The sequence below is a fragment of the Cololabis saira genome, chromosome 1 (assembly GCF_033807715.1).
Source record: "Cololabis saira isolate AMF1-May2022 chromosome 1, fColSai1.1, whole genome shotgun sequence".
NCBI lineage: Eukaryota > Metazoa > Chordata > Actinopteri > Beloniformes > Belonidae > Cololabis > Cololabis saira.
In genome coordinates, this window is record NC_084587.1 from 43099556 (window position 1) to 43119633 (window position 20078).

A 20078-nucleotide genomic window follows, 5' to 3' on the forward strand; every position below is an offset into this window, starting at 1 on the left:
CGCGCGCCGTACACCGTACCCTACGCCGTAGGCTCTGCCTCGATTTAACGTGGACCCATAAATCAGCTCCGGAGCCGGCAGGCAGAACTCCCGAAATCTAACAGTTGCATAGCTACAACTGTTAGATTTCATCTATTAAACCAACATTCATCTTCCTAAATGATTTATTTCAGCCAGCGGTAACAGGTTTCTCCCCGGGACGACGGCAGGTTGACCCGTCTTTGCGGTGTGTTCTAGTGCTTCTAGTGAGCCCGACCCCCGCCGACACAGGGGACGCGAGGCGACACAGCAGTCGGCCGAAAGCGGGCGATGTCGGGTTGGTGTGTCCTCGGCTTTAGAGACTCGCAATTGAGTCTGGTTGAAGTGACGTTACGTAACAAGAAAAACTGCCTTCATTTGACCGTGTCATGGAGCGGAGAAATGCCCTTATCTTGATTGTGATTGGTCGAAAGCCTCAATTGCTCATGCTTGGTACACGGAAGATCTGTTACGGTAAAGACGTCCTTTAGTAAAATGATAATATAAATAAAATTTTAACACCATCCAGCCATTGCTGCTGGGTGTCGACAACTGGACTACCTGACAGGCAGGCAACAGTTAGTCCGTCTGGGTGGTGTCCCGTCTGACGTGTTGGTCAGTGTTGGGACTCCTCAGGGCACTGTGCTGTCTCATCTGCTTTTCACCTTATTATTTTCACCACTGACTTTCAACAAAATACTGAGTCATGTTGTAGGGCGGTGACAGCAGCGTAACCAGCCTGTCGTCTCCAGAAGCCTTTCTTTGCTGCTGTGTGCGGGGAGGCAGCGTCGGAGCCAGCAACACCAACACACTAAACAAACGGATAGAGGAGGCTGGCTCCGTCGTGGGATGGGGACAGTTTTGAGACTGCGGTAGAGAGGAGGGCACCGAACAAACCCCGACTATCTTCTCTATCCTCTATTCAGCTGCTGTTTTATTTAGATTTTAATATATCTGTATATTTAGTTTGCTATTTTTATTTTGTTTGTTATTTTGAGTCATTGTTTGCCTCAATACTTACTGCTGCAACCCCTGATTTCCCAGTTTTGGGATCAATAAAAGTATCTATCTATCCATGTCAATTTGTAAAACATCTCCCATTTCTACCATATTTTTCTTTCTCTTGTGAATTAAATATGGGTTTAAGAGATTTGCAGACCGTTACATACTGTTTTTATTTGCGTTTTACATGTCCTCCCAACTTATGTGAACTCATACTTCAAAGACAAGCTAGTGGGAATTGTAACGAAATAGAAGAATAACATTTTAAAGTAAAGTGACTAAGACACCAGTCGTTAAATAGCTCCAGCAACCTTTCCTCCGACCTCTGAATACAGTCTTAGACTTAGATGGTCGAAGTTGCTTTGCGACTGTTTCATGAAACCCGGGGACACCTTGTCAGGAGACCAAGAGCACCGTCGCAGCTTTCACAACAAAGCGTGATTAACTGCAGACAAGAAAGATGACTCAATCAGCATCTTCTTCTCCTTGGTCCAGTCTTGTTGGCACAACGGAGATGTCCCACCGCGTCCCGTCCTCTTCCATCCCGCTGGAGATTACATGAGCAAACTAAAAATAAAGATGCTGACCTTGTGTTTTTTCTATTCTGCACTGACACACAGCTATATTTCAGCACTAGTCAGTGTCTGGGGGGTTTCACCAGGGGGGTATTTCCGGGGATAAATAAACCTCTTTTTGTGCTGAGGCTTTAAGTATCATCATCATCATCAAACATCATTTGGTCCGTACTTAAAAGGAGTTAAACACGACCATCGTGGAATATATGCAGTGATTTACTGAACCTAATATCTGTACGTTGCGCAACTCAACTGGCTGCAGAACCAAAAACGAATTGTTCTTTTTTGTTGAGCCATAGCCCTGTGTTGAACATGGGAAGACTTCATTTCAATTCTGAGGCCTAGTTCTGAGCCCAACTCTCAGCCTCAATTTCTTAACGTTGACCGCATGGTTTGAAACAAAAGAACCTCCCTAATGAATATCATAGATGAAAAAGTATGGTTATATCATACATTTCCTGATTCCTCAAAGTCCAGTGGGTATTGTGGTTGTTGTCTTTTGGGTCGTTGATATCTCTTGATCCCAGAAGATAAAATTAACTAGATAGTTTAGGCGAAAAATTGTATGGAAATGTGTGTAATTTATGGTTTAAGGAGGCCATGTGACCTCTATGTTTGTAAGAAAAACACAACCATGGGCTCAGATAAAAGCTGAGAAGGCCCCCTTTACATTGATACCAAACAATCATATATCTACTATTGACAAATAGGAAACTGATCACCATTTCTAACTTTAGACGACAAATCAATAGTTGTGCTAATTAATCAATAATTATGACTAAACGATAACTTTGACAGCTTAGCATACGGCAGAAATGGATTCAGCACAACAAAATCATACAGAAACAATAGAGAAAGTGCTTTTCCTCAAAAATGCCTACCATGTTGTTTTCTAAGGGGCTTTTTCAATTTTCGGCCCTGACTATAATGACTCAAAGCCCTGGAAGGCTTTGCATTTATGGCCTTTCAGTGATAAGGAATAGCACCCTCATTAGGCATGGACCCAAAATAGCACGAGGGGCCGCAGACGATTTTTTGCAGCCTTGGCCCAGCTATAGAGAGAAGGCTCCCTCCTCTCTTTGTTTTCTTTCTCTTAAGTCTCTCCTCCCTCAGACATGTCAACTGTCCCATGAAGTTCTCTGTGAGCTATGAAGAAGGCCACAGCTCCTATTTTAGCATGAAGAGCTACTAGCTATGGGTCGGTCTTCTCCCTTATCGTGCCTGAAGAAGCGTCTAGTTGCCTTGAAATTGCAACCATAGTCTGCAGCACAGAGTGACCCGCAAACGTTCCGAGCCCCAAATGAGCCAAACGAGGGACCCTTGCATGCATCTGAACGCTTTCGGACACCATCAACCTGGAGCCTAAGGAGCCTAAAGAGCCCAATTGCACCCCTCATCCACACTGAGATGAGAAGAGCAGTAGAGAGAGAGTCGCTCTTCACCAGGATCCCCTGCGGAGAGTAAACATCCAACTGTTCACCAAGGAACGCTGACCGGCCGGACCAAACCACCTTTTTCTTCAATTGCAAAAATCCACGCAAGAGGCTGTTTTGTGTCCGGGCAGAGAAACATAGTTAACACATTTAAATAGTTAGTTTTACTAATTAGTTTTACGTTTTGAGCCGGACCGCTGACACAACTGTGTTTATTAGTTTAAGTGTGTTTGTTTATTTTATAGTTTGTCTATTGCTGCATCCACGTTGCTGGATCTTGATGACATGTTGTTCCACAACAGAAAACAAAGCCCTTCCTCATTTTCCAGTCGATTGACCAGAGCGCACTACCAGAGGCACCGCGTGACTTTGTCAGCCGTCCTTTTTCCACACCACGTGTACGAACAGCCTTCATGACACACACACACACACACACACACACACACACACACACACACACACACACACACACACACACACACACACACACACACACACACTACCTGTTTGTCCCGCCCATTTGTGTCATGGCATGGTAGGAGGAAAAAGAGGCTTCAGAAAACCTGCGGGTGATGTCATGGATCCAGTAATATTTACGGTCTTTGGTTACTGTTGAGTCGCCAAACTTCAAGCTTATGTCCGGCGTCAAGTCTTCAATCTGGTGGAAATATTTACTAGACCATAGCACGTTTCAAATTAACTGTCTGGTTGATAACATGTTTATAGCTTAGTTCTTAGTTGTTTTGTCCAAAACAACTTAAAGTCAAAGCATTCAAACTTACATAAACCTACAAATGAATACTTGAAGTGTTTAACCAGTTGAAGGTGGTTTGTTCCCAACAACAAACTGTATTTTAACATCATCATCTTCTGCTGCAGCTGGGGTTTTTCTCCCATGCTGCCCCAAATGTGAGCTAACCGAGCTAACACATTATTGCACTTACCTGTGGGTGAGAGGACCACAAAGTTGAAGGCTGTCTTGTCGTCCCTCCGTGGCTCTTATCAAAGGAGATTTAGTCATGCACCTTTTACTAAAACATGAGAACTGAAAAAAGGAAAGCAAATAATCTTCTTGGTATTTTAGCCCCTTTAGTTTTTTCCTACTTTTGCATGTGTGACATGAACTGATGACGTTGGAATGTGCATCTCGTACCAAATTCATACTGAAATCAATGCAGCTACTGTCAAATGCCGGATCATTATGGTATGTAACCAAAAATGAGATGAAAATCTGAGGAACTTGTCTCTTCTCTGTTTACTTGTCCCTGAGTCCAAGTCCGAATCAAAAGTGCTTGAGTGCAACTCCGAGGTCCGAATACAAGTCAGACTTGTAGTCCGACTTGTAGTCTGCAGACTTGTAGTCTGACTTGTAGTCTGCAGACTTGTAGTATGACTTGTAGTCTGCACACTTGTAGTCCGACGTGTAGTCTGCAGACTTGTAGTCCGACGTGTAGTCTGCAGACTTATAGTCCGACGTGTAGTCTGCAGACTTGTAGTCCGACTTGTAGTCTGCAGACTTGTAGTCCGACTTGTAGTCCGCAGACTTGTAGTCCGACTTGTATTGTAGTCTGCGGACTTGTAGTCTGACTTGTAGTCTGCAGACTTGTAGTCCGATGTGTAGTCTGCAGACTTGTAGTCCGATGTGTAGTCTGCAGACTTGTAGTCTGCAGACTTATAGTCTGATGTGTAGTCTGCAGACTTGTAGTCTGACGTGTAGTCTGCAGACTTGTAGTCCAACTTGTAGTCTGCAGACTTGTAGTCCGACTTGTAGTCTGCAGACTTGTAGTCCGAATTGTAGTCTGCAGACTTGTAGTCTGACTTGTAGTCTGCAAACTTGTAGTCCGACGTGTAGTCTGCGAACTTGTAGTCCGACTTGTAGTCTGCAGACTTGTAGTCCGAATTGTAGTCTGCAGACTTGTAGTCTGCAGACTTGTAGTCTGCAGACTTGTAGTCTGCAGACTTGTAGTCTGCAGACTTGTAGTCTGCAGACTTGTAGTCTGCAGACTTGTAGTCCGACTTGTAGTCTGCAGACTTGTAGTCCGAATTGTAGTCTGCAGACTTGTAGTCTGACTTGTAGTCTGCAAACTTGTAGTCCGACGTGTAGTCTGCGAACTTGTAGTCCGACTTGTAGTCTGCAGACTTGTAGTCTGCAGAATTGTAGTCTGCAGACTTGTAGTCTGCAGACTTGTAGTCTGCAGACTTGTAGTCCGACTTGTAGTCTGCAGACTTGTAGTCTGCAGACTTGTAGTCTGCAGAATTGTAGTCTGCAGACTTGTAGTCTGCAGACTTGTAGTCTGCAGACTTGTAGTCTGCAGACTTGTAGTCCGAATTGTAGTCTGCAGACTTGTAGTCTGACTTGTAGTCTGCAGACTTGTAGTCAATGCAGCTACTGTCAAATGCAGGATGATTATGGTATGTAACCAAAAATGAGATGAAAATCTGAGGAACTTGTCTCTTCTCTGTTTACTTGTCCCTGAGTCCAAGTCCGAGTCAAAAGTGCTTGAGTGCAACTCCGAGGTCCGAATAGAAGTCAGACTTGTAGTCCAACTTGTAGTCTGCAGACTTGTAGTCTGACTTGTAGTCTGCAGACTTGTAGTATGACTTGTAGTCTGCAGACTTGTAGTCCGACGTGTAGTCTGCAGACTTGTAGTCCGACGTGTAGTCTGCAGACTTGTAGTCCGACGTGTAGTCTGCAGACTTATAGTCCGACGTGTAGTCTGCAGACTTGTAGTCCAACTTGTAGTCTGCAGACTTGTAGTCCGACTTGTAGTCTGCAGACTTGTAGTCCGACTTGTAGTCCGCAGACTTGTAGTCCGACTTGTAGTCTGCAGACTTGTAGTTCGACTTGTAGTCCGCAGACTTGTAGTCCGAATTGTAGTCTGCGGACTTGTAGTCTGACTTGTTGTCTGCAGACTTGTAGTCCGATGTGTAGTCTGCAGACTTGTAGTCCGATGTGTAGTCTGCAGACTTGTAGTCTGCAGACTTATAGTCTGACGTGTAGTCTGCAGACTTGTAGTCCAACTTGTAGTCTGCAGACTTGTAGTCCGACTTGTAGTCTGCAGACTTGTAGTCCGAATTGTAGTCTGCAGACTTGTAGTCTGACTTGTAGTCTGCAAACTTGTAGTCCGACGTGTAGTCTGCGAACTTGTAGTCCGACTTGTAGTCTGCAGACTTGTAGTCTGCAGACTTGTAGTCTGCAGACTTGTAGTCTGACTTGTAGTCTGCAGACTTGTAGTCCGAATTGTAGTCTGCAGACTTGTAGTCCGACTTGTAGTCTGCAGACTTGTAGTCCGAATTGTAGTCTGCAGACTTGTAGTCTGACTTGTAGTCTGCAGACTTGTAGTCTGACTTGTCGTCTGCAGACTTGTAGTCTGACTTGTAGTCTGCAGACTTGTAGTCTGACTTGTCGTCTGCAGACTTGTAGTCTTACTTGTAGTCTGCAGACTTGTAGTCCGACTTGTAGTCTGCAGACTTGTAGTCCGAATTGTAGTATGCAGACTTGTAGTCCGAATTGTAGTCTGCAGACTTGTAGTCCGAATTGTAGTCTGCAGACTTGTAGTCTGACTTGTCGTCTGCAGACTTGTAGTCCGAATTGTAGTCTGCAGACTTGTAGTCCAACTTGTAGTCTGCAGACTTGTAGTCAGACTACAAGTCAGACTACAAGTCTAAGTTTTTATCCCATTTTTAAAACTTGGTAAGGAACAGATGTTTTGTTTTGTTTTTCCAGTTATCAGTTATTCAAACTCCCATACAACCTCAGACGTGACTGAGGGTGTTCTTTGACTAAAGAACACCCACACACCCCTTAGGGTGTCTACAAACTTTCTGTCACTCTTCACTCTCCATGATGAGAGCACTGGGGTAGTTTGAGGATGATTGTTTCAGCATCTGATATTATCTGGGGATTCTCCTTTGTGTGTGTGTGTGTGTGTGTGTGTGTGTGTGTGTGTGTGTGTGTGTGTGTGTGTGTGTGTGTGTGTGTGTGTGTGTGTGTGTTTGTGTGTGTGTGTGTGTGTGTGTGTGTGTGTGTGTGTGTGTGTGTGTGTGTGTGTGTGTGTGTGTGTGTGTGTGTGTGTGTGTGTGTGTGTGTGTGTGTGTGTGTGTGTGTGTGTGTGATATATTTCTGGGGTCTGTGCCAGAAAGCGGGACATAAAAAAAGAAGAGACGAGAAAAGAAAAGGCTGGACCTCTCAGAGACGGAAGGGGCTCGTGGGAAATCAGGGTTTTCAAAGCCCGATGATAAAGAAAGAAGAGAAGCAGACAGCAGATATCTGAATCATGAGCATGTGATTCAGATATGCAGCAAGATGTCTCATAATGATTACTTCATGAACTTTAACAGAGGCAAAATTATTATGTAAGCCATCATGAGGGAAAGTTAATAACCAATATGCAGCTGCAGTTGTAATGCACTTCATGATGCAGATGTCAGCCGTGATTGGCGTCTGTCATTCATCTTCTCAACAAACAGTGAACAGATGTGGCTGCCTGCTGACCGATGAAGACTTCATCTCTGTCAAATGGATCCAGGTGTCCCCACGTCCTCCACCTGACTGACTTTCTTTCCTTCCCTCTTTTGTCAAGCGGTCGCCATCGTTTCTCATGTCATTTCTTTCTGCCGTCCTCAGATCATGCTGCTGACCGATCCGGAGGTGGAGAGCAGCCTCCTGATCAGCACCGATGAAGGAGCCACCTACCAGAAGTACCGGCTGAACTTCTACATACTGAGCCTGCTTTTCCACCCCGAACAGGAGGACTGGATTTTGGCCTACAGCCACGACCAAAAGGTGAGACGGCGGGCAAGTGGAGCCGCTGGGGCGTATCAAAGGAGGCAGAGCGCTAAGTTAGATAAGCGACCGCAGTGTGGGATTACCGCATCTCTGAGCAAGATGGATAAACGGGAGATCCTCTTTCACAAGAGTCTGTTAGCTCAGAGTTCAGGAGGTTCGGTTGGGAAGGTGGAGGAGGGGGCATGGGGTGGTGAGATCCAGGGTGGTTCTGGAGAGGAGAAAAGGAGGGCAACCGTGATATTCAGCTGGAGGTTTAAGAACAAGGAAGTCAGACTGAAATCACAAAGTGAAGCTGCACCGTTTGCAGTCACTGGAGTCCAGCATGAAGTAAAAGGACTGCAGATGAACCGGTCAAACCGATGCATGGATGTGTTTAACGTCCCGTTATGTGTTAACGTCCCGTTATGACAGAGTTTTTTCTATCTGAGGGCTATGGCCTGAGGCCTCGGGGTGCTGATTCTCCTCCCAGCTGTGTTACCGAAACTCTCCGTTCGATGAAGCCTGCAGGATTGCTTCATCTGCAAAACCCTGAGGCCTGATCCTGAGTCGGATCATCTTCGGCGCTGGAGTCAGAGCACCCACCCAGAACTGGGTCTGACTGCCGCCGGGATCAGAGCGGCAGCGCTGGCAGCCGTCACATCCAGGGAGGCAGGGTTGAGAAGCCGCGGTCGCTTCAGTCATGCGGCGTCTCTTTTTTCTGATCTTGTCTCGGATTTTTAAAGCTGATTCCAGGATGGCGGTGCTTTAATTATCTTACTTTTTTGATTATTGTAGCCATGACAACAGGAAAGCCGACGGGTGACTTTCTAATGATCAACTAGGATCCCAAATTCCGACGAGCTGAAAAGGCGCAGCAAAAAAGAGGAAATGGAAGTGAAGGAGGTAGAGATGTAGACACTTCTTCCTTTGATCGGTGTGGGGAGTGAGTGGTTACTGGGATGGAAAGTAGATGAGCTTCCGCTGACTTTCCACACCTGCTGTCACTCGTGGCACCTGTAATACCTGCCGATTTTGCGGGGCACATCGCCAGCCCAGTTGTTGATTGGTTACAGCGTCCGCTGTGATCTCTGGAGACGTCCATCACCCCGCTCTGATACAGTCTTCTCCCCAGTTTGTCACTTCAGCTTTAATTTCAGGCTCAGCTTTATTGGCCAAGTTTTGTATGTTCACACATGTACAGGTTTTGTTTCTGGCTGTCTGTGTTTCGCTACAACAACGTAAACTATGGTAAAAAAAACAAGGACAATATGTACACAACCTATATACACGCCAGGAAATGACCCTTACCTGCAACGAGGCACTGCAGACCAGCAATGCTCAGATTACAGGTAACCAAACAGCATAAACCACACATAGCATTAATGCATGTATAGCATGAGATCTAACAGTTGAGTCTGCGGGAGATGTATTCTGGAGAAAAATTCTTAAGAAAACCCAAACAGTCTCACGGGTAAGTCTGTGGTATACCTCCTCAACAGCCCTTCAGCAGGATGCAGTCGGTAAGAATCTATTTCTGTGTTCATTTGTTCTGGTTTGGTGGGTTCTGTCTCTTGCACGGGAGGAGCTGGACACGGTCGTGACCTGGGAGTGTGAGCTCTTCAATGTTCCCTGTCTCTGATGGTCCGTGCCAGACTGTCATACATGATGCATCCAGTGATAGCGGTGGAGAAGACGGTGCCACATCAAGGGTCATCTTCTACGGAGCCTTTTTGAGTCGGGGTTAGACTATGTTAGATAGCGACTGCGGCTTGACAGTTGGATCCTGGGAGATATGTGTATTGGTATAGAGGGGGAAGAGCAGTGGGGAGAGGACACATCCCTGGGGAACGACAGCGCTAAAAGAAGTGACTCCTCCCAGCATCACCTTCCTTCTCCTGTCTGTTCAAAACTGGTGATCCACTGATAGAGGACATTTATTTTTCTATCATGATTAAATGCTTCACTTATTTATAATTTATTAGTGATTTACAGGTATTTTAAGGGTGGGAGCCGCAAGAGTGCGTAATAACGAGCTGCATGTGCACTCACAAGTTTTTTTTCATCCCATTTTAGTTTTGCACAGTTTATTTAAAGGTCTGTTACATAAAATCCCAAAACAGCGTTTTAAATGACAGGTGCAACAACGTGGGGAAAGCAGCGAGGCGGCGGGGGATTTTAACTGTGATAATGGCTCATTTTTCTTTATGACTTCAAATGATCGTGTATTTCTTCAGTCAGGGTCTCTTTATTCACTTCTATGAAAAGGTGATTATGTTTTAGGTCAGAGAGATTGCTTTTCTCAAAGGTCTCATAAACATTCAAGCACAGCAATCTGTGTAGGAAGCCTGGTCATAAAACCATCAGGAGCATTAAGAGCACTTGAGTCAGGACCTCACGGGATTAACTGGTTTTAAAGTTTTAAGGCACCAGTGAGTGAGTTAGGTTTGGCCTCGAAGGTGAGACGCAAAACAACGACCTGTTCAGTGGAAGGAGTGCAGGTTCTGTGGAGCTGATGTTTCCAGAGGTGCTGGAGACGTTGGCGTTGCAGGAGTTAATGAATCCTGATCCAGATGACTATCTCAGCTCTGTCAAGGTTAATGTCCTTATTCCAACTGTGTTTTCTTTCCATCCTCCAAGTCGGAAGGAGCGTTAGTTTGCTGCGTGAGTGGATCTCACCGTTCTGTAATGGCGATGTGGTGGCCAGAGCCGGATTAAATAAGTGGACTACACTAGGCAGACTGTGATTTTTGGGCCCCCCTCCATCGATGTTATTTATGAATTGAAATCTTAAACTTACCAAAGTTACTAATAAAAGTTAATTCACATTTTACATAGCATAGTCATAGACAAGTTGGTTCTTTGTATTCCAAAATAAGTCATGTGTTGTATATTAAACAGTCTATCAGACTATTTTTTGATTTTTATTATTTATACGTTATTACACCGCTCTATTAAATGCTATTAAATTATGCTTATCTTATCGATTGCAAGTATCATTGTTAAGGTATTAGTTCCAGTAAATCACCAATAGGTGTCAGCATTGTTATGTAAACAGAGTAAAATAAGATAAATGTTTTAAGCTATTGCATTTTTGCAGAAAATCTTAATTAAATGTGTTGATTAAATTGAATAGTTAAATAAGAAGTAAAATCTACAAAGACCAATAAAATTTGCAGTAAGACAAAGTGTGCTGTAGTATGTATGTCTGTATGTGTATATGTATGTATGTGTATGCATAGCGTATGTATGCATATATATATGTATGTATACTAAATATAGTAATAATGCACATATATATATATGCCTTGGGTTTTTACCGGCATGGTATCAACCATTAATATGTGTGCAGAAAAAAAAAAAAACATTTTTTTTTTTTTTTTTGGCCCTCTGTCTGGGCCCCTCCCTTGTCAATCGGGCCCTAGGCACATGCCTAGTTTGCCTTTGCGTTAATCCGACTCTGGTGGTGGCTGAGAGGACTGAGAAGGAAGTCGCTGCTGTTGTAGTCCAGTCTCCCAGCCTTTAAAGCTGCTAATGGAGAGAGCTGATGTTTATTAACAGACATACTTTAACAATAGGTCAAAGTAAGTGGAAGGTGTTGCTATTATTACTATTATAAGTGTTGTGAACGTATAATTTGTTTGTGAACTGATAAGAAGAGCTGTCAGAAGATAGATCTGAAAATGAGTGTTTACATAAATTAAACACAACTTTCTGTCAGTTTTGAGTCAGCCTTGATGAATAATGGAAGCGCTTTCATCCATAAAGGAGTTATGCGTTTGATGTCCAGTTCAGGGACATCAGAACGTGCCCTTCCCCTGTGAAACCAGCGTTTCAGAGCTTCAGACTCAACACATCCTGATCCATCCACACCTTTACTGCACGAGAAGATTCTGACCATCACATTTGGTCTGGTCTTTTGACAGCGCTTCGGCAGATTTGATCTGCTGGGGCTCAGCTGTGGCTGCACGTTACAGCATTAAAAACTCATACTGGACGCACTTTGGGAGTGAATGTTACTACTTTTTAATTACAACCATAAGGTGAAGATATGGTGAAGATATGGTGAAGATATGGTTGAAGACTACAGATCATCAGAAGTGTGTCAACAAGCTTCTCCAGCAGTTTTTTTTATGTTTGTTTCTTGTAGACAAGTTGGTATGTGGCTTCCAGAAACCTCTCCATAACGGGGGGAGAACCCTGTCAAATTATCTGCACAGCTACTGTCAGACGTTTCCAGTGGGATACACCATTTAACATGTGGTACTCAATGGTAAAATTGAAAATGGCCAACTCGTTTAGCCAACACTAAGTCAATATGGATGGGTGCTTTCTTCACTAAGCGCAGTAGCATGAAGGAAGCAATAACGGCTAGCTATTGGCTGAGCCGACTGTCAATCAATAAAACATTCATTCATCTTTTCATGGAAGTGTTGAGATGGGTTGGAAGTCTGACACATTAAATTATACACAGAAAATCCTTTTTTTTATCATATTTTTGTATCTTCATGAATACATTGGGTCATTTTATTTATTTATTTATAATTTTACTGTTATTTATTTATTTATTTTGATTGTGTGATTGTGCTCACATATTAAATATTGTTCATTGGGTATTACAAGGTTAAAGGTCTGCTGATGTGCAGTCCCTTTCACGTGCACGTGGGTTATCCCCTAAGGAGGTCTACGGTGCGGGAAGCAGCTAACGTGGTGCAGAGCCGTCACGACGGCCGTTTACCGCCAGGTTCATCACGTTATGCCTGTTTCTATAGCAACTATTGTATTTAATACTATAGTATTTTGAAGACCTCTGAAACTTCAGCAGGTTAGATACGGTAGAAAGGAGGAAGAGAAGATCACAGCAGCTTCAGAGCAGCAACTTTTTTTAAATCCCTTATTATTTAGTTTTCCATGCAGAGTTTCAACAGCAGATGTGACTACCAGCAACAAGTACTATCATTAGAGAGCCTGAATGTAATTTGTTTTTCATTTCCACTTCACACTATTGCCTTTGACAATACATACGCATGTTGTGCACCGTGCTCGACTCCACGCGCTCTCACATATCCTGCCTTTCTATTTCCTTCTTTCACACATACAAACGCAGGTTTTAATACGTTCTTCTTCAACACAACGGTCATGTATAAGGAGTCAAGCTGTAAATGTATCCAATTAAACTTTTGAATAAACACACATATAATTAAATACTACTTGAAAGTGAGTTATTAGTCACAGTATGTTGATCAAATGCTGCACAAACAGGAACAACCAAAGAGTTGATTTAAACAAACCCACCTTTTTAATACATGCGTTTTGCACATAAGAGTGTTTAAAAGTCAGTGTTTTCTCCGTCACTCAAGTGGAGAACATTTTGTAGTTTGTCAGATATCGGAAATCTTTTTCCCCCAACATAGCTTCTTGCCACCCGAGCTAACATTAATTGCTGTTTAGCCTCAAACTCGAATTATTTTCTTTCCTAAAACTGCTTCAGCTCACATTATTGTGGTCCCTGATGACCTGATGGAGCATTTAATTATAAACTGGGTTGTTTTAACTCCACCCTTGTGGTGCTGATCGTTAAGATGCTTATTGGCCACAAGTCTGATCATAAATGATCAATAAACCACCGTGTGTGTTGGTTTGGTCTTGGCCAGGATACTTCCCAGTTTCACTGCCTCCTGATCAGATACAGTAGCCGCGTCGGCTTGATCGGTACAGCTTCACCAGCCACACGTGGACGCTGTTCCTGTACACCTTAAAGGGATCTAAGCGTTCCCTCTGTGATGGCGCAGCCTCAAGGTCAAGGTTCAGCGCTGCAGGTAGCTCATAAAAATAACATTTAGAAGGCAATTAGGGTAAATTTCTTCTGCTGATTGTTTCGTGACCAGCTTGATCTGATTTCAGGAACATCCTCCGGCTCATTGTTAAAATCCGTTCAGAGGCAGGATCTGCGCTGTTTCCTCCCGCGCTGGCATCAGTTGTCAGGACTCGATCGGCCACCCCCGCCCTCTTGCTCTGCGCCTCCACTTCCCTCCCACTCGCTGTCCCTCGTGCCCTCGCTCGCAAGCATCTTCTCCACCCCAAACGTGCCGCTCTATCAATTTCCTCGCCTCCTCGGCAGGGCTGCTGCATTTGTTGATAGAGAGACCTCTCTAAAGGCTGCCTCCACCCTGCTCACCTCCTCCACCTCCTGCTCCCTGCCTTTTCACTGTCACTCGCTTGGCTTCACACTCACTTGCTTTTAGGGGGTAATTAGCCAAAGCGATTTCCTGTACCTTCCCCTTCCTTTCATGCGCATCTGCTGAGCGCAGCTCGGCGTGGATGTCGCGGAAGTCAAACCCTCAGCGTCGCTCTTCTTTTTCTCTTTGACGTGACGCGTGAGTTTGTGGACGCAGTAGTCAGAATAGCTTGCACGTGCCCAGTTAGGAGAGGGCGCATACAGCAAGTGTCTAAAAGGATTTAAAGGAGCTTGAGGCTCCTTTTAAGAAATGAGACTCTCTAGCGCCACCCTTCACCACGACGGCCGTCGGGGGTACTGCAGCCAACAGTGAAGCCGGCACGGGAGAACGGGGAGAACGCACATGCAGCGTCATGTGACGTCACATCCACAGCCCAGCGCGGGAAATTCGGGACCGAATTGCAGCACATTTTGCAGCACACAGCCTGTTCAAGGCAACGGAGAGATACACTAGAGGAATCATTCTTTTGGGTTTGGAACGCTTCATCTGACATTATTACTGGAAAACTTAAAATGTATACGGATTTTTTTCATAAATCCTGCCTCAAGCTCCTTTAAGGATTAAAATATAGTTTTTAAGACTTATTCTGCCCTGTGACGGACCGGCGACCCGTCCAGGGTGCACAGGGCCGACCCCACTGACCCTGGGCTGGGTTAAGCCGCTACGGAGGGATGCAAGGATGCATTCTGGCTCCCACAGTCCAAAAGCTCGCCTGTTCATCTGACTGGTGATTCCAGATTCCTCTCTGAACATGAGTGTTTATGGTGGTGTCTTGTTTGCCTCTAAGGGCTGGAAGATACCAGCAGCCTGCCCGGGCGCTGGCGTCCGTGTGTGCATGTGATACCGGAGGCCGCCACTTGGGGGCAAAGTGTAGACTGAGTTTAAATAATACTGTAAAATATACAAGAAGCGAGGGGAAGTTATTGTTTTCTATCTTTAAACGTATTGAACAGATAAAAACTAACTAGATTGTAAGATCAGAATAAATACAAACATGTTTTCTTTAACTCGGGGGAGATATCGGGGGAACATATTCATCTCAAACTGTGATTTTAAAATGAACAGATGGAGCGCTTGACTTAATTGGCTTTGACTAGCAGCGAAAACAAATGTTTGTTGGAAGAGATACGCTTATGGATCTTTGTTTATAAAGGCAAGGAGACTGAGTAGAAACTTTTTTTATTAGCCTGAAAAGAGAAAAGTGTAAATTAAAATGTTCAAACACACTGCAACAAAAAGAGTGATCTCTTTCTGAATAAATGTATTCTTTCAGCTGGCTTTACCGAGCTGGTTTCCACGTCTGGATTGAACAGAGACAGTTGTTTGGAGATTAAACCCACGCCGTTGGGATCCAGACACCTTGTTTAAATGTCTTCAGGGAAGTTTGACTGTATAGACCAGGGATCGGCAACCCACGGCTCTAGAGCCGCATGCGGCTCTTTAGCGCCGCCCTAGTGGCTCCTGGAGCTTTTTCAAAAATGTTTGACCTTTTTTTTTACTTTTTTTCTTCTTCTTTTTCTTTTTTTTTCTTCCTGTTTCCTTTCCTTTGTAATCTCAACATTTCGACTTTTTTCTCAACATTTTGACTTTTCCTCGAAATTTTTACTTTTTTCTCGAAATTTTGACTTTTTCCTCAACATTTCGACTTTTTTCTCGAGATTGTACTTCAACATTAATCTCGACATTTCAACTTTTTTCTCAACATTTCGACTTTTTTCTCAACATTTCGACTTTTTTCTCGAAGTGCATAATGAAAAAAAAAATCTTCCCCTAGTTGTAACTAATATAGAAACATGCAGCATGTGCTGCCTTCATTCTAAGGCTGATACAAGACTTTTCATTTTTTGCGGCTCCAGACATATTCGTTTTTTGCATTTTTGGTCCAATATGGCTCTTTCAACATTTTGGGTTGCCGACCCGTGGTATAGACGTTACATGTCCTGTAAAACTGATGACTCTCCGGATTACCGGACCCGTTCGGCGCTACGCCAGCACCGGCCATGAACTTGCACCTCTAGTGGTCAACTGTTTAGGCGTCGCATTTTTGGGGGAATTTTGGGGGGCGTGACACGTGCACACTCACGTAGTTAACTGTAAGTATACCGGAACCCGTCCAGGTGTGCCTTGCATAATTCCTGATGAAAGGCGGAGTAGACTCCACCCTGTGTTTTTATTGGGTCAAGAAGATGGAAGAATTTTTTTTGTCAAATGCAAATAGTCGCAGATATGAGTTAAAACACACAGTGAGGGTTAAAAATGAAAGTAAAACACCCACAAACAGGCCATCACCTCCGATTCTGAGGCCGAAATCGTGCTCTGATGTTCGTTCGTGCTCATTACGCCATTCCTTTTGAGGCTCGTCTGCTTATTTATCCAATCAGGAGTTGAATAAACATAAAGGAACATTTAGGTTCTCGGCTAATTAATGCTTGTTTACAGTATATGCATGGGCACTCATGCTCAAAATAGAAACGGTCGACCCCAAAACACAAAATAACTTTTAGAGTTAATTAAATCGGCCGTAAGCTGCAGAGTAAACAAGTCTGACATTGCATTTTGTCAGAGTGCGAGTTGGTTCCAGGACAAAGACTTGGGTAGGGTTGTCAGGGTCATCAGGCTCGTCAGGGTCGTCAGGCTCGGCGGCTCACCGATCAAACGTTAGAATATTTTGGAAAAAGAAATGAAGCCAAGTGGTGTTTGGTTTTTAATAGCAATATGAACCAGCGCTCAGACGGTCATCAAAGACAACATCAATCAGGGAGGTTTGGTTTAATTTGCAGTAGTTATTTTAGCTTTGCCAAAGAAATGTCTTTAAAGGATTTATCATCTTTTTTTTATTGGGCTGATACTTTTTATCTCTTTAAACCAGTTTTCTGACAGCGTTGAGATGACCAGGGTTGTTAACGAACTTTCAAAATGTGATTATTTGAAACAATTTGCTCTGTAGCTTAAAAGAATTGTTTCATTTACGAGTAAAATGCACTCCAAGTGACATAAAAATCTCCTTTTAGAAAATCCAATTTCATATAAAGAATGAACTTTTGTTCAGCTGACAGCGAACTTGTAAAAGCTCAAAGTGAAGTTTTATATCGGTTGGTTATCTGAGCTGTAGTCACGCCATCGTTGGAGCGACGCTAATCTGAGCTCACACATCAGGTAGCGTGCCGTTGACCTTCAGTGATGTCCCAGACTTGGGTGTGTAGACTTCTTAAACACGTCAAAGTTGTACTTTTTTGTGCACTTGTGAGCAGTTTTGTGGGATCTTTGACCAGTTTTAACACCTCTCGTGTTTTTTCTCATATTTAAAAAAAAAAGACTCTTGGGATGTTACAAAGATGGGTTAAAGGAGACGCACTCTGGCCTTTGTTTGAAAGTTTACACACTGTTTCTGAGATTCTAATAAAACGTTGGCCACGTTTTGATCAAAACACCAGGGATGCAGTACAGCAGCTCTCTCTCCAGCCATGTCTTTACAGTTCTGTTCATAGCAGCTGGTTCTAGGGGGAAGAGTCTGCATATTAACTCAACTCTGCCCCCTCTTCTACAAGGTGTCCTTCAGTGATACACTGACACGATACAACAAGATGTAGAAGCTGGATGATTTTAATCTGGGTCTGTGATGTCACAGTAACCACGGTAACGTCTGAACGGCTCAGTCAATTTCATAATTGACGCCAATAAAGCGACGAAGCTGAATTATCTAAAGGTGCCTATTTCAGCTTTAAAACCAAAACGTTTTTTAGTAATACATGCTTTTCTGCAGAACTTGCAGTACGCCAGTGACGACCTCATGATGCTGGACGACGACTCCCTTATGATCCCTTATCAAATTGGTGACGTCTTTATCAGCCACTCCCAGGAAGAAACGCAAGAAATGCTGGAGGCTGCAAAGGAATCCCTGGAGCAGGAGGTCAAGGGCCTGGAGGAGCGAGTGGCAGCGATACAGCAGGTTCTGGGTGACCTGAAGATCCAGCTCTACGCCAAGTTTGGGAACAACATTAACCTGGAGGCAGATGAAAGCTGAGCGGCCACATAGATGGCAACAGCCGACCCAACATGGACTTTTACACGCCGCTCTTGGTCCAGATCCGTCTCAATGCCAACAAAACTAGCACGTCTACTGCATGAGCATTTTAATTTAGCAGATTACGGCCTTTGGGAACCCAGATTATGTGTTTTGCAGTTTCATTTTACAATTCACCAAGACAATAAAGACCAAGATTTGATGTGTCAAAAAAAAAAAAAAGTAATACATGCTTTCAAGAGGATCAACCACCCAATCATAATCTTTTATTCAGTTATCTAAGAAATAATTCCTACATTTTCACTTGTTAACTATTTATTCACTATTAAAACTCTGTAGCACCATCTCAAAGAACCCTTTAAACTCTAGCCGGTTCTCAGCTCATGTTCGTAAATGACGGGGGCCCCCGGTTCACGGTGTTAAAGGTATTTTTTATGCACAGACTCCAACAGATGTTTAATGTGATGTGATGTGGGACAACATTTTTGTCTCTTGGTCCATTCACCAACGTGAACTCTTTTAGCTCAGCTTTGCCCTCAACCAACTCCATAATTCCAGATGGGCATCCGGAGCAACATTCACCGGCAGGCTGAAGGTGATCTCTAAACCCCCCCATGTGACCCAGACTTTTTCTCAGACTGGATTCCAGATCATTTCTATGGTTCTTAATCAGATGCAGACCTGGTTTTCAGAGTTGGATTCAGATCCAATCTCTCAGGACCACCTGATAAACCACTGTCACTGGCATAGTCGATTATTCCCTTGATTTTGTGCATGTGACCACGATAAAAGTCATGAAATAGACAAGGATCCATAGTGTAAAAGAAAAACAATGTTTTAAGAATTTGTTTCTGTGTTCACCTAACTATTCCCTGCTACTGCTTTCAGTGATTTTGATTACAGGACCAAGGTTACGTCATTGTGTTTTTTTGCATTTAAACTCTTGTGGTGAAAAACCTGAGGAGTGGTTTAATAATTCTGCACCAAACCCCGTCTTCATTTGCAGTTTGGTGCAGCTGCAGAAGAGGTACTATCAGAGCAGAAATGGGTTAATTCAATTCGGGTAAATGTTTCCTGGAGAGACCCTTCTTAGGTTCTGAAGAGTCAGGGGTACGATGCAATGACACCCGTGGGTTCCTGCATCACACACAGTTTTTCATGATTTCTCTGCCCCGTGATGAAATACCAGCGGTGCAGCGATTGTGAACGATCGCTGCTCCGAGAACGGCCTGCATTCATCCTGCCATCTCCTCTTCACATCTTTGTTTCCTGCTCTTGTTGCTGCAGCTTCACACTCATGTGTTCATGGTCCTGCGTCCGCAGGATTGGGACAGCAAACGATGCTAACATCCATAACGCTTGCTAGTTTAAATCTCGTGAAAATCCTGATGTAATTCAGAGGCTTCAAATTAAGAGCCGTCTGTGCCTTATGGACGTCTGATGACACAACGGACGTCTGAACACCCTTGAGGCTCTGGTCAGGTGTCTTTACGTGTTTTTCTGCTGGTTTAAATAAATAAATACTCATCAGATGCCTCTTCTTCTCACCACAGCTCTACAGCTCCGTGGAGTTTGGGAGAAGATGGCAACTGGTGCATGAAAGAGTGGCTCCGAATCGATTTTACTGGTAAGTACTGATCATTACACCGTAAAACAAGCTGCAGTTAGAAAGCTGGGTAGAAAACCATCCGAACCATAGTGCAGCACATGCAGCAGGCCCGGAGTAGTGATGCATTTATTAAATTCTTATCTGGTTCTATATTGGAGGCTGATGTAACAAAACACATTTTAATATATTTAATTTATATTGTTTACCAAATAACTGTAAAAATGTATTTTACTCTTTGTGTGATATTGTGACATAAAGCAGTTTGTCATGAGCCCAGCCAGCGTGCCCACGTGGCCCATCTGGCCGGCTATGAGTGATCTCAGGGTTTGAAATAGGCCGAAGGCTTGACTCTTTTATGGTTTATAATATGGCCCTATAAGGTACACAAGTGAGCTAAAAGGGCATTGGCTAAG

At 43.8% G+C, this 20078-nt stretch overlaps 2 protein-coding genes across 8 annotated transcripts in view; both read left to right on the plus strand.

Moving 5' to 3' along the window:
- LOC133446251 (VPS10 domain-containing receptor SorCS1-like) overlaps nt 1-20078 on the plus strand; it is a 248106-nt gene that overhangs the window by 166271 nt on the left and 61757 nt on the right. For all 7 annotated transcript variants that reach the window (XR_009782821.1, XR_009782822.1, XR_009782820.1 and 4 more), the window contains exons 4-5: nt 7656-7814; nt 19610-19683. Coding sequence is in view for 3 of the 7 variants with exons in the window: in XM_061724266.1 (XP_061580250.1) it covers nt 7656-7814; nt 19610-19683 (233 nt within the window). In the remaining 4 variants the exon portion in view is untranslated. The remainder of the gene's footprint in view (nt 1-7655; nt 7815-19609; nt 19684-20078) is intronic.
- LOC133449242 (prefoldin subunit 4-like) lies at nt 8685-18260 on the plus strand. Its single transcript, XM_061728374.1, has 4 exons — nt 8685-8699; nt 9296-9316; nt 9449-9536; nt 17776-18260. Exons 1-4 carry the CDS (start codon nt 8685-8687, stop codon nt 18054-18056), a joined length of 405 nt encoding a protein of 134 aa, XP_061584358.1. The 3' UTR covers nt 18057-18260.